The sequence below is a fragment of the Tamandua tetradactyla genome, chromosome 1 (genome assembly GCF_023851605.1).
Source record: "Tamandua tetradactyla isolate mTamTet1 chromosome 1, mTamTet1.pri, whole genome shotgun sequence".
NCBI classification, from domain to species: Eukaryota; Metazoa; Chordata; class Mammalia; order Pilosa; family Myrmecophagidae; genus Tamandua; species Tamandua tetradactyla.
In genome coordinates this window covers 232,003,186-232,019,426 of record NC_135327.1, presented here as the reverse complement: position 1 = coordinate 232,019,426, position 16,241 = coordinate 232,003,186, and the positions used below count along the sequence as shown (strand labels likewise).

At 55.1% G+C, this 16,241-nt stretch overlaps 1 protein-coding gene across 1 annotated transcript in view; it reads left to right on the top strand.

Annotated features, from left to right (window-relative positions):
- The window catches only part of ST8SIA6 (ST8 alpha-N-acetyl-neuraminide alpha-2,8-sialyltransferase 6), a 102,076-nt gene that overhangs the window by 37,850 nt on the left and 47,985 nt on the right, over positions 1-16,241 (top strand). The window contains exon 3 of the mRNA XM_077154644.1: positions 7,042-7,131. Within this exon, the coding sequence (XP_077010759.1) occupies positions 7,042-7,131 (90 nt within the window). The remainder of the gene's footprint in view (positions 1-7,041; positions 7,132-16,241) is intronic.

Below are 16,241 nucleotides of genomic sequence, written 5' to 3'. Positions count from 1 at the left end.
AGCAACCAGCCTCTGCTGCCTTCCGTTTTCTCAGTGAGGAACAGGCTTGGAGGGTGTGTGTGGGGGCCGGGCCTCTGGGAGATTAGAGGAGAGAGGAGAGGGAATGCAATCATGATCTTTGAGGAGAGGAGAATGGCATTTATCAGGAAACATAGTAGGATGGCCAGGTATCAGTAAATGCCCAAAGCTTGTAGTCCTGAGTTTAAGGCAGAGTTCTCTGGTTTTTCTCCAGCTATATTTGACTGGCTGTGGGTAGGCCCAGATGGCAACACTGGGTCTGTCCAGAGCTCGGGATTTGCCAGGCAAGGAGGGGACAGAGAGAGAGAAGGATGTGTGTGTTGGCCTGGGGGTCTCAAGGAAATGGAAGAGTGATTGAGGAGAGGGCCTTAGAGTAAGTGAGCTGGACAAATGCAATGCACTAACACCAACAGTAAGAGGTTATATCCCATTATATGAAGCTGGTGATAGAAATGCTCACTTCACAGGGTTGTTCTGACAGTCAAATAAAAACCTGTGGGATGAGTGGCCAGCCTGGTAAACTGAACTAGTGCATACAGCATACCTTGATTTCCTTAAGGCAGCCCACCAAAGCTATCACACTCATGAATGAAATGTTAATATGTAAATAACACTTTAACTGATTGTATAATTACATCAAAAAACCTGCTGCTTCTGCTAATTTTAGCTCTTTCCGAGTCTGTGGCCAAGCAGCCCCTTGGGTAAGTGGGTGCGCCTGCCGCAGGTTGCCTCTGTAGATGAGCTGGGAGCGGCACACGGGTAGCCAGAGCACCTGGTGTTCTCCAGAAGCAAGGAGGATGAGATGGAAAAGGTGTCAAGGAAACACGATTTCTATTTCAGGAATCTTAAGCAAAAATTACCAGGGCTCTGAGGAAATATATACATCTGCACTTTGCATGCCAGACATGCTCAGGCCGAATGAGGCTGTGATAAGACTTGCAAATTCCAAATTACATTCAATTGTATCTAATAAAGAGATTTAAGAAGTTGAGAAAATATGTTATTACTGGGAGAGAAACAGAGATAAAAAAAATAAATAATGGCTCAAACTAGAAGGAAGCATTGCCTAAGGAAAAAACACTGCTGCAGCAAAGTCACCATCCTGAATATTATATTCCTTGAATTAAAAATGTATCCAGGTTTTGATAGAATTGAAGGACGGTGTTTTCGATAAAACGCTGGCGCGCACGCTGCTCTCAGCTTCTCCTTAACTTTCTCCCGTAATGTGCTCTGCACTGGGGAGGACCCCACCTCCGATTCCCGGGGCTGCTGTGACAATCGCCGGCCCTGCCCGGCCTGAGGAGCAGGGTCATACCAGCTGTGCAGGCTGGAGGTGAGAACCCAGCTCCCACGGCCGTGCTCCCCCCGCGCGACCTGCCGCCGTGCTCCGGCACGGGGCGTCTCCTCCCGCTCAGCCACCTGTCCCCCCACATCTCCTGTCCACGTGGACCCAGGCTCCCCCGCTCCAGTTCGAGGCGGCCTCCGCTGGAGAGGGGTCTGAGGCCCCCACCCCCAAGCGTCCAGCCCTTGACCATTAGCAGATTTACAGAAGGGCCTGATTGGACCCAGCTATTCGGGGGGGGGGCCTTCCTTCGTGCGCCCGGAGCCCTGATATCAGCCGGAGCCCCCGGGGGACCGCAGGCGACGGAGGAGGACACGCCTCCCCGGGGCCCGGGGACGGCGGTGAGCCGGGACTTCCCAGACCTCAGCCTCCCGTGGCAGCCCGGGAGCCGGGACGGCTTTCCTTCGGGCCCAGCGTGGTGCTTTCCCGGCCGGCCTGGAGCGCTGAGCCCTTCCCGGGGGGCCGGCCAGCAGGGTGCCCAGGGCAGCGGCAAGACACGCTTCAGGCCCCAGGATGAGGCCGGACACAGCTGCACTGGTGTGACGGCCCCTCTCCGAGGTGGGGACGGGGCCCATGCGTGGGAGGGCGCCGCCCCCGCCTTGCCCCATGTCCAGCCCTGGGGCGGCCCCGGCCGGCTGGCACCAGGCGCAGGGAGGGCTTGAGAAGGCCAGAGCGGGGGCTGCTTCCCACAGGCCCCTCGAGTCGTGGGCAGGTGGGCAGTGGTCTGGGGCCCCAGGGCTGCACAGAGTCCCAGGAGGGCAGCTTGAGGCCACAGGCCTTTCCCGCCTTGGTCCTGGTCCACCAGGCCTGGACAGGTGGAAGCTGCTCCCCCGCCCTGGCCTCGGGCCAGCAGCCCCGGCTTGTGGCACAGCATTGTCACCGGCCCCTTCCTTCAGCGGCTGCCGCGCCTCCCTCCCTACCTGTCTGGACCCAGCCATCCACGCCACCCCCACCCGCCATGGCCTGAGCTCCAAAGCCTGTCACATCTGCAGGTGTCAGGGCGGGGACTCCGGCACATCCCTCAGAGAGCAGGTCCCAGTGCTGTGGCCAGCTCAGCGGGGGGCAGCTGGGGGGCTGGGGGGCTGGGGCCAGAGCTGGGAAGGCCCATCGTTCCAACAAGACGTGGGGAGCTGGGCAGGGCACGGGTCCAGACCAGGGCAGTGAGAGGCACTGTGGCCAGTGGGGGCACGGGGCGGCAGGGCGGTCAGCAGACGTGAGATTTATGAGCTCTGAAGTGATCAGACCTTCAATCCCCTCGAGCCCGGTTACTGCTCCAGGCTTGGCTGGAAGGACGCCCGAGCAGCCTCCTTCTCCGAGCCCAGCACCACATTTGGGTAATTTTGTTCTGTCTTTCTCAGGAGTAAGCCCTCGCTCTCTTTCCTTCTTGACTTTCATCTGCAATTATATTGCTTTGTTTTATGATGGATGTGTCTCCTGGGACACACTTATGATAACGCTTCCTAATTACATTCTACCTAGGCTCAGTAGATTTGGCTATTCTCCTCCACTTTCCTTAAATATTAATGAGCACATTTGAACAGCACCATTTTAAGTACAGTAAAATCTCAATTGAACAGAATGAGCAGGGATTGGGTTTTTCAGGCTAATTAAATCTCCTAATTGGCTGGGGGTTAATCAGAAAATGCTTTGGGCTGCAGTCCTGCAGGCTGATTTCTTTTCTAGAAGGTTTGCGTTTACTCTCGTCTGATAGGCTCTGTGGGCTCTGCTCCCAGCAGTTCACAGCTGCGCGGCACCCCACGTCCCGATATGATCTATTCATTCCTTCACTAGTCACACGGACTCAGGGGCTTCCAAGTGTTGAGGAAAACAGCCTGCCAGACGCGGGCGTGGAGGCACTGTATTAACAAATCAAGGACAAAGTCGGAAGTTGCCGTTTGAGCAAATCTTAGTTTCCAGTTTTTTTCATCAACTTCATATAAAACACAGATCATAGGGAAAAAATCTTGATAGATGGGGAGATTCTGGGGTGCTGCCCTCGATGGGATGCCGCCACCTCCCCTCTGTATTTCAGGAGTTTGAAAGTCATCGTTATCTTGTGACAGGGCCTCTGCCTCGTCCCACGTAAGCAAAATTGCCAGAGGACGAGACTTTCCATCTGCTACATTTATTTTATAATGTAAACTCTTTTTTGCCATTTTATTTTCTATTCAATTGCTCCAAATGTTCGTATGTGGTTTCTGAACTTTTTTTTTCACTAATCTGTTTGGACAACACTATCCCGAACTCCAGAAGTAAACCCAAAACAGCCTTTATAGGATAAACAAACAGCTACCAGCATTGACTGTCACTCCAGGAACTTGGGGTTTTTTCCTCTATTGAATGTGTTTGGAGAGTAGCTTTTCTGGTGCTTGGATTTTTATGGTGTGTTATTCCCTTGAGGCCACACCGATGGCGCAGCTTGTGCTGGTGTCCGCGGCCATGGCGCTGGCTTTCGGTGGTTTGCATTTCCCTTGCAGACCACGACGGGGTGGCAGGGTGGCGGAGTGGCGGGATGGGGTGTTGGGATGTTGGGGTGGTGGGGAGGTGGTGATGGGGGGTGTGGGGGGGTAGCAGGGTAATGGGGTGGCAGGGTGGTGGGCTGTGCCACCCTTTACACTTTGTTCATTCTGTTTTGTTTGCTTTTGAAAGACTACTACGTTCCTCGGGATTCCCTCGTTCGGAGCCTAGAGCTCTCCTGGAAAAGAGTAAAATGTGGGTGTGCAAAAGCTGAGGATGAGCTTACAGGTCGTGGGAGAGTTTTCACTCTTGGATAAATAAGATTACTTTAAAACCGAGGTTATGAGCCCGTGCGGAGGCGCTGCCGCTCTCTTGGTGTGATGCGGCGCTCATGGGGCTGCTTGCACACGAACCTCGGGTCGGCGTGGGCACATGATCCCCTGATGATAGTTCCTATCTCAAAACACTTCTCCCAATTTTGTGGAGGAAATAGTGAGTTAACAGAGAAATTGGGATTATTTTAGGGGTGACCTGATTACATAGCTAGTGTGCAGCCAGCACGCAGGGCAGCCCCAGGGTCTCCACATGGCCCTTGGCATGGCCAGCAGGGGCCTTGGTGCACATGGGGACAGCGGCACCCTGTCACCACCCTGCCACCACCCTGCCTGTGGGCACGATGGCCATGATGGCCTGAAGGCTGTGTCCCCGTCCTGGGCCCCGAGGGCTGGGAGCAGAGGCTCTCCATGGACGGAGGCTCCTCTCTGCCCCTGTGGCTAAGCACCAGGGAGGCACCAAGGAGGCGGGCTACCTGCAGCCCTGCACTTGGGGACACGCCGCCTGCAGCCGCAGGGGGTCTACTGTGCCCAGAGGAGGCCTCACTTCCGTCCTTTGCAGTGGCGTCGAGGTCCCCAAGTGTGTGGCCAGTGACCTTGCCCAGCAGCAGCTTTCAGCCCAAGGACATTGGGCCAAACTTGACTTGCCTGAGAGGCGCCCTCCAGCCCAGGCACGGCCACTCTCAGTGACCCCCGAGGCGCGGCTTTTCCTGGCCCCGGGCTGCAGCTCCCTCGCAGTTCTCCCGTTGGGCTCAGATGCAGGGACAGGGACCCTGGGCCCAGCTTCCCCGAAACAGGCCCCTGGTTCCACCTCCTTCCACTGCCCCAGGACACCTGGTATCTCTTATGCATTTAAAATTAGGGCGATTATACTCTTCGCATCCCAAGCACAGCTGAAAACAGCCTGAGATTGATTGCCTTCTTGGTGAAGGGCAGTTAGAGGTCAGCAGCATAACGGAGACAGAGTTTGAAGTTTACCGATTTGCTGCAGGTGAGCATTTGACAAGCTCCTAGGAGGGGTCTAATGATGTTAGATGAAAGGAAGAAACAATCAGGACTATGTGAGCAGGAGACACAGGCATCACGGGGGTGAGGGGACTGCCCTCCTGTTCCCTCCTTGAGTGCGTGGAGTGCCAGGTGTGAGGAGCCCACGCAGTCCCACCGTACAGACCAGAGCCTCCCGTGAGCAGGTGCTCCCATGTACCCATTCAGCCCCGGGGCGCCTGATGGGGAGGGGAGAAGAAAAGGATGCCGGGCTGGCCAGCGGGCGCTCGGCCAGGAACCTTAAGGGCCCCATTTGTCCTGCAGCTGCCCCTCCATCCCCCTCTCGCCCAGGCCCCCATTTGCTCTCCAAGCATCCCTGGGACCTGGTGGACGCCCTGTCTCTGCTCGCCCCTGGCAGGTGGGCTTAGGGAAGTCGCAGCCCGACCCGGAACCTCTGGCCCCGCTTGGCACAAGGCAGCTCCCTGGGGGCAGCCATGGCAGTCCCTGTCGCCCAGGAGAAGGAGGCGCTTGGAGAGGCCCAGGGCTGGGGCCGCCACAGACGGGGAAGAGGGCGCCGAGCGCATGGCCGGGTGGGAGGGGGCGCTGAGCTGCTGACATACGTGAGGGGTAGCCCGGCCTCTGCCTAGGGGTTCTCTCCGTGCGCCCCTCGCCTTCCACACCCACTTCTGAGAGACCTGGGCGCAGCGGGGCCCTCCCAGCCCGGCACCCCCCCCCCCCCCGGCAACCCCCCTCCGCCTTCACCCAGAGGCCTCCTCAGACGCTGCAGAGCAGACACTGGGCGTGGGGGCAGGTGCCGCCCACTGGGCCTCTGCGCCCAGCAGCCCCAGGCTCGAAGCCACCCGGGTCCTCGCGGTGCGGCTCCCCTGCAGGCCCAGCCCCGGGTGCCGGGCATCATGGTGTGGTCAGGGCGCCCGGCCCACGGGCAAGCCCTGGAGTCGCCGCCGCACAGCAGTGTCACCCCGTGCCCGGAACCACCCAGTGCCCCCTGCGTTTTCAGGGCCACACTCTCGCCCCACTGCCTTCCTCCTCGGTCCCCGCGCACCCCAGGCGCTGCCCTCTGTCCAGAGGTCTGCGCTGCGCCCAGAGCCCGCCGAGCTCACTGTGCCATCCCTGGGGTGAGGCCCCGCGACCCCAGGACAAACGGGTCCCCAGCTGTGGCCCCTGCCCCCGGCACGCAACACGGTTGGGGAGGGGCTCCTGCCCTGCCCACCTCGGCCTGGGCCTGGCCCCACATGGACCCCCAGGTAGTGCTGGTGACGCGGACACTTTGGGTAGTGCCCCAGGGCCCAGGGACACCTTGGGTAGTGCCCCAGGGGGTACTCATGGCCAGTAGGCAGCGCCGATGGGAGGCAGCACAGGTGCCTGGAGCAGGTAAGGGTGCACCTGTGCCCAGGCTCCGGGCAGCCCCTGCACACCTGTGCCCCTGGCCGTTGCTCCATCCCAGCTCCAACTTCGCAGGTTCGTGAAGCAAACAGCAAAAGGCCCTCGAATCAGCCGGGCAATCCCCCAGGCCTCCTGTGCCCTTCACGGAGAGAACTGCTGGTCTCCCGAGCTGCCTGCTGCCCCCCAGATGGCACCTTCCAGAAAGGAAGGCCGGTATACACAGCGGTTCCACCAGCCAATATTCACCCCAAAGGAGAAAACCTGAAAATATAGTCGTGCATTTACATTCCTTTTCCTTTGACTTTAGAGTTGATGCTTCTCTTTTTTTTTCTAATTTAGACTTGCCAGAGGTAAAAATATCAATTTCCTTTTCCATGGAGAAATCCAATAATGGAATGAAAATCAGGCTTCGCTGGGCACATGTTATCAGTTAGATCTGATCTTGGTTAACAGTATTTCATAAGCTCATTTTAAACCAGTCTTTTTGTGTCTTTCATGAAACAGCACAGATCTGAATGAGAAGTCACCCCAGCTGATGGACAAATGCAAACAGCTGCAGGATGGCTTTGAGTCCCTGTCTGAAAAAATGAAGCAGTAAGTTCCTCTCTGATTTCATTTTAAAATAAGTGCCCTGTTTCCCAGGCCTGTGAGGTCACTGAGGAAGGAGGGCCGTGCGCACCTTTGTGCTTGACCACAGGGTCTGGGAAAGTTCCGGGATAGGGGCCTGGGCCAGGCCAGCGCGGGCTCCGTCCCCTGCCCCTGGACCCACACTCACCATGGAGATCTATGGGATACTTATGGCCTTTGATAAGCGTTCAGGACACTGTCCTAGAGAAATGCACACTTGTACGCATTTCACATACAGCTTCAAAAGGCAATGGATTCCCTCAGTCCCACTGCACACCCTGCCTCCACGCCACCCCCTCACCCCCTGCTGAGGACCTGGGCTGACCTGGCGTCACCTTCCAGCCTGGGGAAGGGACTCTCCAAGCTCTGCAGGAACCACTGGAGCTGGAGGCACTGATGGGAGCAGCTGTGAGGGCACTTGGCAGGGTCAGGACCCTGGGCTGGGGAACTGGGGGGCCGGGACAGGGACAGGGACAGGGGCAGGGTCTGCCCGTGACCTCTGGAAGGAAGGAAGCATCTGCCCGGCAGCATTTAAAGATCATCCAGGCTGAGAGTGTAGCCTATTTCCTGGTGCCCGACTCTCTGGCGTTTTCTTCTGCTTCTCTCTCTCTCTTGCACACACATACACACCTGCGCTCTTTCAATTTTAATAACTGTGTTGTGCAAGGAATGAGCCAAAGAAGCTGCCTGTATGCCACCTTCCCTGGGCGTGGAGGTGACCCCGGGGGAAAGGGGCCAAGGTGTGGCCAGGCACTTCCTTCCCGCTGGACTCGGGCTGAGGGGCATTTGGCGGGATGTGGAGCCCCCGTGCAGGGTGGGTGTGCGCAGGCGTGCATGAAGCCAGACCAGAGGCCGGCCCCTGGGGAAGGTGTGGAGGGACGCCATGTCCCCTTCACATGCTCCTTCCAGGCAGCCCTCGGAGCCCCCGGGACCTCGTTCTGGGCTGAGGGGTCCCGTGCGGGCACCGGGCCTGGTGCTCTCAGGACCGCTTGATCTGAGCCCTGGCACAGCTAGGACAGCGCGACGCCGAAAGGACCTGCCTCAGCAAGTCCGACAGGGCCACGCGCAGGCATGCCCCCCAAGGGTTCTTAAATTCTAGCTGGTGGGCAGCGTGAGGCCATGGTGAGGCCGGTCCTGAGGCCCCTCGGGGGGAGCCGGGGGTCCGTACCTTCCCCTGTCTGCACCCCCCCCCCGGCGTCCTTGCTGCTGCCGTGCAAGGCCACCCCTCCTCATGTGATGGCCAGGGACCCCCCTTGGCCTCCACGCCCAAGCGCCCCCCTCCTTTAAACCCCTCTGTAACCTGGCTAAATATTCATTCCTTCATCCACCTTTCAAATCTCTCAGCTTTCTCTGTGCCACTTTGCTCAGCCTCTGTGGGCCTATCCCATACTTTCATGGTCTCCTGCAATGGGGCACTGAGGAGAGAACTCTGTAATCAAGACCGACTCTGGCAGGGTAAGCGCTCATTTTCCCTCTGCTCAACGAGGTTGTGACCTTCGCTAGGTCATGGTCACAGCCCCTGAGCAGGGTGCTGCCAACTTCTGTGCCACTTGCTGTGACGCAAAAACAAAGTGGGAAGAGCCGTGCTCTCCCTGCAAGGAGTGTGGCTTACCCCGGAGGCTGCGGGGGACCTTGGCTGCCCAGGCTGGGGCGCAGCCCCACCCAAAGCGGGGGCTGCCAGGTCCCTCAGAGTCTGGGCTGACGGTGGGCTGGGGGATGCGGGGTCCGCCCCCAGGAGAGGGTGTAGCATTGGTGGCCGAGACACTGGCACCCGGCCGCCCTCCTGCCCCTACCACTCACGGGCACAGCCTTTGAGAGTGTGAGCGCTGCTGAGCAGCTGTGGCAGCTAGGGGTCAGCTGCTGGGACTCGGCCTGTTAGAAATGCACAGCCACAGGAAGGAATTGTCACCAAACCTCCCGCTCTGGGTTTTACATTTAGTTTTCAACCATGTGATGCTTTCTTGCGCTTGTGCATTTCCAGTAGGGCTGTCCCGAATGGGAACCTAGAACCTACCCCTTCCTGCCGGGCAGCTCATGACAAGAGAAGGAGGCAGTCCTGGACTCACCGGCAGGTGCTTGGATACCCAGCAGGCCCTGCAGGCTGGAGGCCCCCAGGGGCTGGCTCGGGGCGCCTCGGTAACCCCAGCAGAGGCCTTGGGCTTCCTGGGGCAGCCCACTGGCTCGCCCTGTGGGGCTCGCTGGGCATCTGGATTTCACCTGCACTATTCCCCAGGCATAGCAGCCAAGCCCCTCACCTGCCACGCCCACCCACTGGCATGGACCCTGCCCTGCCAGCCCCGCTGCGGACGCCACGCAGAAGGTGGCCACGCTGACCGGGTCCCAGGACCGGTCTCCGATGCCTGGGGTTTGATCCCATGGAGCACCAGCAGCTCAGAGTCAGAGAAGGGGGGGCTGGGCCCTCAGTCCTCAGGCCCCCCGACTGCAGCAGCTGCCTAAGGACCCCCTAAGAACCCCCAGCACCAGCAGGGCTCTCTCACAGTGGCCCCTCCCCACAGACTTGTTTGGGTCCAAACCCCTGGCTCCTAAATGGGACCTTATCTGGAAACGGGTCTTTGAAGCTGTGATCGGTAAGGGGAGGTCATCGTGAATGCAGGCGCGTCTTAACCTAGTAGGACAGTGTCCTTAGAGGGAGAGAGGTCTGGGGTATGGTCCAGGGGACACGCAGTAGGAGGGACAGGGGATAAGAGACAGGGTCGGGGGGCCCGTGGGAGGATTCCCTTGTAGGAGAGGGGACCTCGGTTGGGGCAGGGATTGGAGGACGCACCTGCCATCCTGGGGTCACCGACCTCCAAGCCAGAGGAGCCGGGAGGGAGCCCCCAGGTGTCCAGGTCGAGGTGCCGGGCCGCTCGTGTTCAGACCTGCAGCCTCCGGAACAGGTGAGAGCCAGTTCCCTTTGAGGGAGGCTGCCCTGGCATCGAGGACAGCAGTGCCTGGTCAGCAGCTGCCCATAGCCCTGGACATTGGCACTGAGGTTCCCTCCACCCCCTCCCAACCTCCGAGCATCCCTCAGCCCCCTCCTCATGACTCGCGTGGGGCTGTCCCTGGCCCATCGCTGGTGAGTGACCAGCTCGAGCTGACCCCTCGCAAAGGCTTCTCTGCACCCACAATAGAGTCCCTGAATTTTGGGGTGGTCTAAAGTTGCCATGAGGTAGGAGGGACAGCCTACCTATTTGATCACGTTGGCGCTGGCATTTGGCATGTTGTTTGGGAGAGCGTATCTTGGGGGTCTGGGAAGCTTCTCCCGATGGCCTTGACTCCAAGACCCCTCGTGTGGCAGTGGGGCAGGTGCACCGGGACGTCCTGGCCTCTCAGCCTCTTCTACATTCACCCCGACACATGTGGGGTTTGCTCCCCGAAGTGACACAGTCCTTAAAGCAGGGACGAGCAGCCAAGCACCTGCAGGAGCCTGGGCTTGGGACCAGGGACCGTTCCATCACCGAAGCTGCAATTTCAGGGCAGAACTTCATGGCTCAAAATGGGCAGCCACCACCTGCTGGCCAGGAAGTCCATGCACGGCTCTCACCACCCACTTTCCCTGTTTCCCTTGCCTCATGGCTGATGCAGGCCCTTTCCTTGGCTGTTCTTTAGGGATGCCAGTCCCTTATGTACACGATTTCCAGCTCTCCTGTGTGATAGCCTGCACTGGCGCTCCATTTGGCAAAGTTTTAGAGGGGCGGGCAGTCACTGCCTGTGGTCATGCTAGTGTTACTTTGCACGTCAGAGAATAATTGTTTCAGCTATACTGTCTGTGGTCAGGATTGTGTCCCGTGACCGCCCATTACAGAGGGACGTGCACTCTCAGGAAAGCCATTCTGGGAAATTTCATTTTCTTAGAAATAATTACTTAGCCCTATTTAGTCATAGTCTATTAAAGGCTGAGAATTTTCTCTCTTTCAGCCAGTGTGTCTCTTTTAGTTTGCTGAGACGGAATTTAGGAAGATGGATCTCCAGGGGGAGGGAAATGAGCTCTTTTTCTCCACTGGTCTTGACTGTGCATTTGAATAAAGGGGCATCGGACGGTTGCCAGGAGAAGGTCAGGCGGGCAGGGGTCACACCCCATGATTCTTCGCTCTCCGTTTGGACTGGGAGCTCCAGGGCGGGCAGGGGCGGCATCTTCTCCCCAGCCCTGCCCTGCCGCGTGTCCCAGGGCACAGGGCACTGCCGCGGACAGGGCTGTCTCGGATAACTGGGCCTCCGAGGCGCGGACCGGGCGCGCGCTTATCCCCCCTGGCTTTTCTGCCCTAAGACTTGTCTCCTCCTTCTCCACGCTCCGGGAAAGAGGGAGGGCGCCGACGTGCGTCCATCTGCCCCGTTCGGTTCTCCTGGAACTCCGTGTCTTCACACCGATAGACGAGTTCCCTCTTGCAGCATGTGGGCATCCGTTCCTGGTGAGGCCGCTCCTGGGTGGCTGCCCTCGGGGTTTTGGCTCAGGGGCTCTGGATTCTCTGTCCACATGCAGCCGTCCCCAGCGGGTCGTCCTGCTGCAGGAGGGAAGAGGGTCAAGGCAGCAGCGAGCACCTGGCCTGACGCTGCCACCCCTGCTGCACTGGCTGCAGCTGCCCCGGCTGGGATGCAGGTGCCTGGCCGGCCACTGCCTCAGCCCCCACTGAGCCCCGGAGTGGTCACCAAACCATATGTCAGAACACATCGCGCTGCCCACCTGTCCTTGGTGATCCCTCTGCTAGCATCCCCCTTCCTTCCAAGTCCCCAGCCCTCCAGGGACACCACGAGGGGTGAGCCACTGGAAGCCCATCTCCAGGGGAAAGGCGTCTTCTCAGGAGCACAGCATGCCCTGCCCTGGACTCCGCAGCCACTCGGGCAGGGAAGGCTCACATGCCTTCATTTGCTGAGTAAGATGCAAATGCTCAGAATTAAGAGTTTGAATGGCTGCCTCGCTTAGGCTGAGTGTGGTTTGAACCATGCTTGTGGCCCATTTCAAATTATGGAGAAAAATGTCATTTTCTAGAAGGTGCTTTGTTACTGGGACCTCATAAGGATTCTAGTGCAGAGGCACCGCTTTGCAGGGTGGAGGGAATGTGAGTTGAGGACAAGCCTGGGTGTCCCCCACTATTTCTTATCCTGGAGAGCACAGCATGCCTGGAACTGCTTCTTGAGGAGAGGAGGCTTAAATTAGGATGCATCAGACCCCAACTAGCCTGGCTGTGAGCTCCTCACTGCACAGGCTGCAAGCAGAACAAAGATTGCTGCATTTCAAGTTGTCTGTCAGGAAAAAGACTTGCAGTCATGTACACGAACTTCATGCAGTAGAGATAGATGATTTGTTGTTACTCAGGGTCAGGTCTCTGGGCTTTCCTTGCTCTTTAGAGGTATGCACACACGTACACAGTTTGTCTGTCACCTCGCCTTTGGGTGACCTCTTCTTATCAGCTTTACAGGGCTACAAATTCCAGCCCTCCTTCCTTTCATGGGTCTAGAGGAATAAGTCAGAAAAGAAGGTGACACATGCTAGGGGTATTCTTTTTTTTTTTTAATACAGTTTTATTGAGATATTCTCACACACCACACAAACCATCTGAAGTACACAATCACTGGCTCACAGTGTCATCACATAGTTGTGCATACATCCCCGTGATCAATTTTGGAACATTTTCATTACTCTAGAAAGGAAATAAAATAAGAAATAAAACCCAAGTCCTCCCATATCCCTTATCCCTACCCCCAGACCCACTGATCCCTAGTGTTGGTATGGTACATTTGTTAACTGTTAATGAAAGAGTATTAAAATATTACTGTTAACCATAGCCCATGGTTTGCAATAGGTACATTTTCCCCCATGTATCCATCTATTATTTTTTAACATTTGTTCCCTCTACTATTTATTTATTTTTAATCCATATGCTTTACTCATCTGTCCATACCATAGATAAAAGGATCATCAGACACAAGGTTTTCACAATCACATAGTCACATTGTGAAAGCTATATCATTATACAATCATCTTCAAGAAACATGGCTACTGGAATACACAGCTCTACAGTTTCAGACACTTCCCTCTACCCTCTCTAATGCACCTTAACTAAAAAGGGATATCTATATAATGCTTACGAATAACCTCCAGGATGACCTCTCAATTCTGTTTGGAATCTCTCAGCCACTGACACTTTATTTTGTCTCATTTCTCTCCTCCCTCTTTTGGTCAAGATTTTCTCAATCCCTTGATGCTAAGTCCAGCTCATTCTAGGATTTCTGTCCCATGTTGCCATGGGAATTTACACCCCTGGGAGTCATGTCCCACATAGAGAGGGGAGGGCAGTGAGTTTGCTTGCTGTGTTGGCTGAGAGAGTGATAGGCTACATCTGAGCAACAAAAGAGGGTCTCTGGGGGGTGACTCTTATGTCTAATTTTAAGTAGACTTAGGCTATCCTTTGCAGAGATAGGATTCATATGAACAAATCCCAAGATTGAGGGCTCGGCCTATTGATTTGGTTGTCCCCACTGCTTGCGAGAATATCAGGAATTCTCCAAATGGGGAAGTTGAACTTTCCATCTTTTTCCCCATTCCCCCAAGGGGACTTTGCAAATACTTCTTTATTCACAGTTCAAATCACTCTGAGATTTATTGGAACATCACACTGGATAAACCTACCAAATCTCATGCCCTATTCAAGGTTCCATGTACTTATGGTGTCCAATTAACCTGTTCATAAAAGTCATATTAGGAAATGCACTAGTCAAAATATAAATTTTGTACCAAATAAATATTTTTTTCCTTGTCTCACACAGAAGTTGAAGTTTTAAATTATGAATGACCATTTGTTTTCAACACCCTGCAATATTGACATTCCTTTGTTCTTCCTTATGCAAAAACATTTTTAAATTTGTACAATTAGCTACTATCATACACTCTAGGCATTCCTAGATTATATCATCTCAGTCTTTATCGTATATCTTTTCTTGTGGTTTCATATGTGCCCCCAGCCCTCCTTCCTCTATCGTTCTCACATTCAGTTTCATTCAGTATACTTACATTATTGTGCTACAATCAGTTAGTATTGTGCTATCCATTTCTGAATTTTTGCAATCAGTCCTGTTGCACAATCTGTATCCCTTCAGCTCCAATTACCCAATATCTACCCTACTGCTATCTCCTGATGACCTCTGTTCTTAACTGAAATTCTCCAAGTTCATTCATTAATGTTAGTTCATATCAGTGAGACCATGCAGTATTTATCCTTTTGTTTCCGGCTAATCTCACTCAACATAATGTCCTCAAGGTCCATACATGTTGTTACATACTTCATGACTTTATTCTGTCTTATAGCTGCATAATATTCCATCATATGTATATAACACAGCTTGTTTAGCGACTCATCTATTGATGGACATTTGGGCTGTTTCCATCTCTTAGCCATTGTAAATAATGGTGCTATAAACCTTGGTGTGCAAATGTCCATTTGTGCCCTTGCTCTCTTGTCCTCTGAGTAGATACCTAGCAATGGTATTGCTGAATCATATGGCAATTCTATACTTAGCTTCCTGAGGAACCGCCAACTGCCTTCCACAGCGGTTGTACCATTCCTTGTCTCCCCAGCAGTGCCTGCATCTGCTGGTACAGTTTCAGGTTGAGGCGGGTGAGCCCCTACTGAGGCCACACAGAAGTCTCTGAGCCTTTTTGCCTTCATGCCTGCCATGGTCAGCTTCATGTGTCCACTTGGCCAGGTGGTGGTACCTGTTTGTCTAGTTGGACAAGCGCTGGCCTGTCTGTTTCAGTGAGGACATTTCATGGAATTAAATCATGATCACGTCAGTGGCATCCACAGCAGATTCCATTTGTGATCAGCTAAGGGGAGTATCTTCTGCAATGAGTGATGCTCAATCGGATCACTGGAAGCCTTTTAAGGAGGATTCAGAAGAGACAGGTTCCATTCCTGCTTTGGCTGGTGAGCCTCTCCTGTGGAGTTCATCCAGACCCTCCATCGGAGTCGTCGGCTTCACAGCCTGCCCTGTAGAGTTTGGACTCTGCGTTTCCGTGGTCATGTGAGACACTTTTATAAATTTTATATTTGCGAGTGTTCCCTGTTGATTCTGTTTCTCTAGAGAACACCAACTATTATAATGCCAGACAAAATTTTGCCAAGTTTTATTAAAAAGTGTCTCACCTGTGATTCTGCACCTGGAAGAACAGGTAGACCTGGAAAGTTGTGCCAGCTGGGAGTGGGGGTGCTGCTGCGGTGCCTTGGGACAGGCTCGGGCACCTCAGGGGCACAGACGCCGCTCCACTCTGCATACAGCAGCCGTGTCCGGGGTGGGTCCTGGTGAGGGGATCCGTGGGGAGGCTTGGGCTCGGTCAGGCTGGAGGAGGGGTCCTGCCCACAGTAACCCACTGGGCATGTCCAGGACTTCCCCAGGAAGGAGCGAAGAAATGGTCTCTTCAGTCCTTGTAACCCACCCACCCTTCTTGTGATCATTCTTACCGTGAGCACTATAAATTTTATCCTAAAAATGAATCTGGGAGAGTGCCAAGACAGTAGCTTAGCAAGGTGTGGGATTCAGCTTGTCCTCCAGAGCAGCCAATAAACAGCCAGGAACAGGACAGAACAGCTGCTGCAGCCACATCCGTGACCGGACACACAGCGTACCCCAGTCTGGACCAGCTGGATCAGCCGTGAACCCCCCCAGAACCGTGAGTGTCCCAAGCCGTGGCGGCCAGCGTCCCTCCCCACAGATGACTTCCCAGAGTGGAAAGGAAAGGGACTTTACCAACAGCAGGGGCTGAGTGCAACCAAGCTCCATTTGTGGAATTAATTCACAAATTCTGACTACTTAAAATAGGCCCCTAGCTCAGCTGAACCTTGAGTCAAAGTGGAGGTTGCTGATTTTTGCCCTGCACCAAGGACACAGGGCTGACAGAAAAAGAAAAAAGGAAACAGGTTTTTTGGATCAGACAGCACATAATACTTGAAAGGGTCTGAGCCCTGAAGGAAAGGAGGTGCACATGGGATCCAAAGGTACACAAAGCAACACACCAAGTTATGCTCTTGATTGGCAAACCCAGGAATGGGAGTCCTGCTCTGGGAAGGATTTTTCTCTTTCTT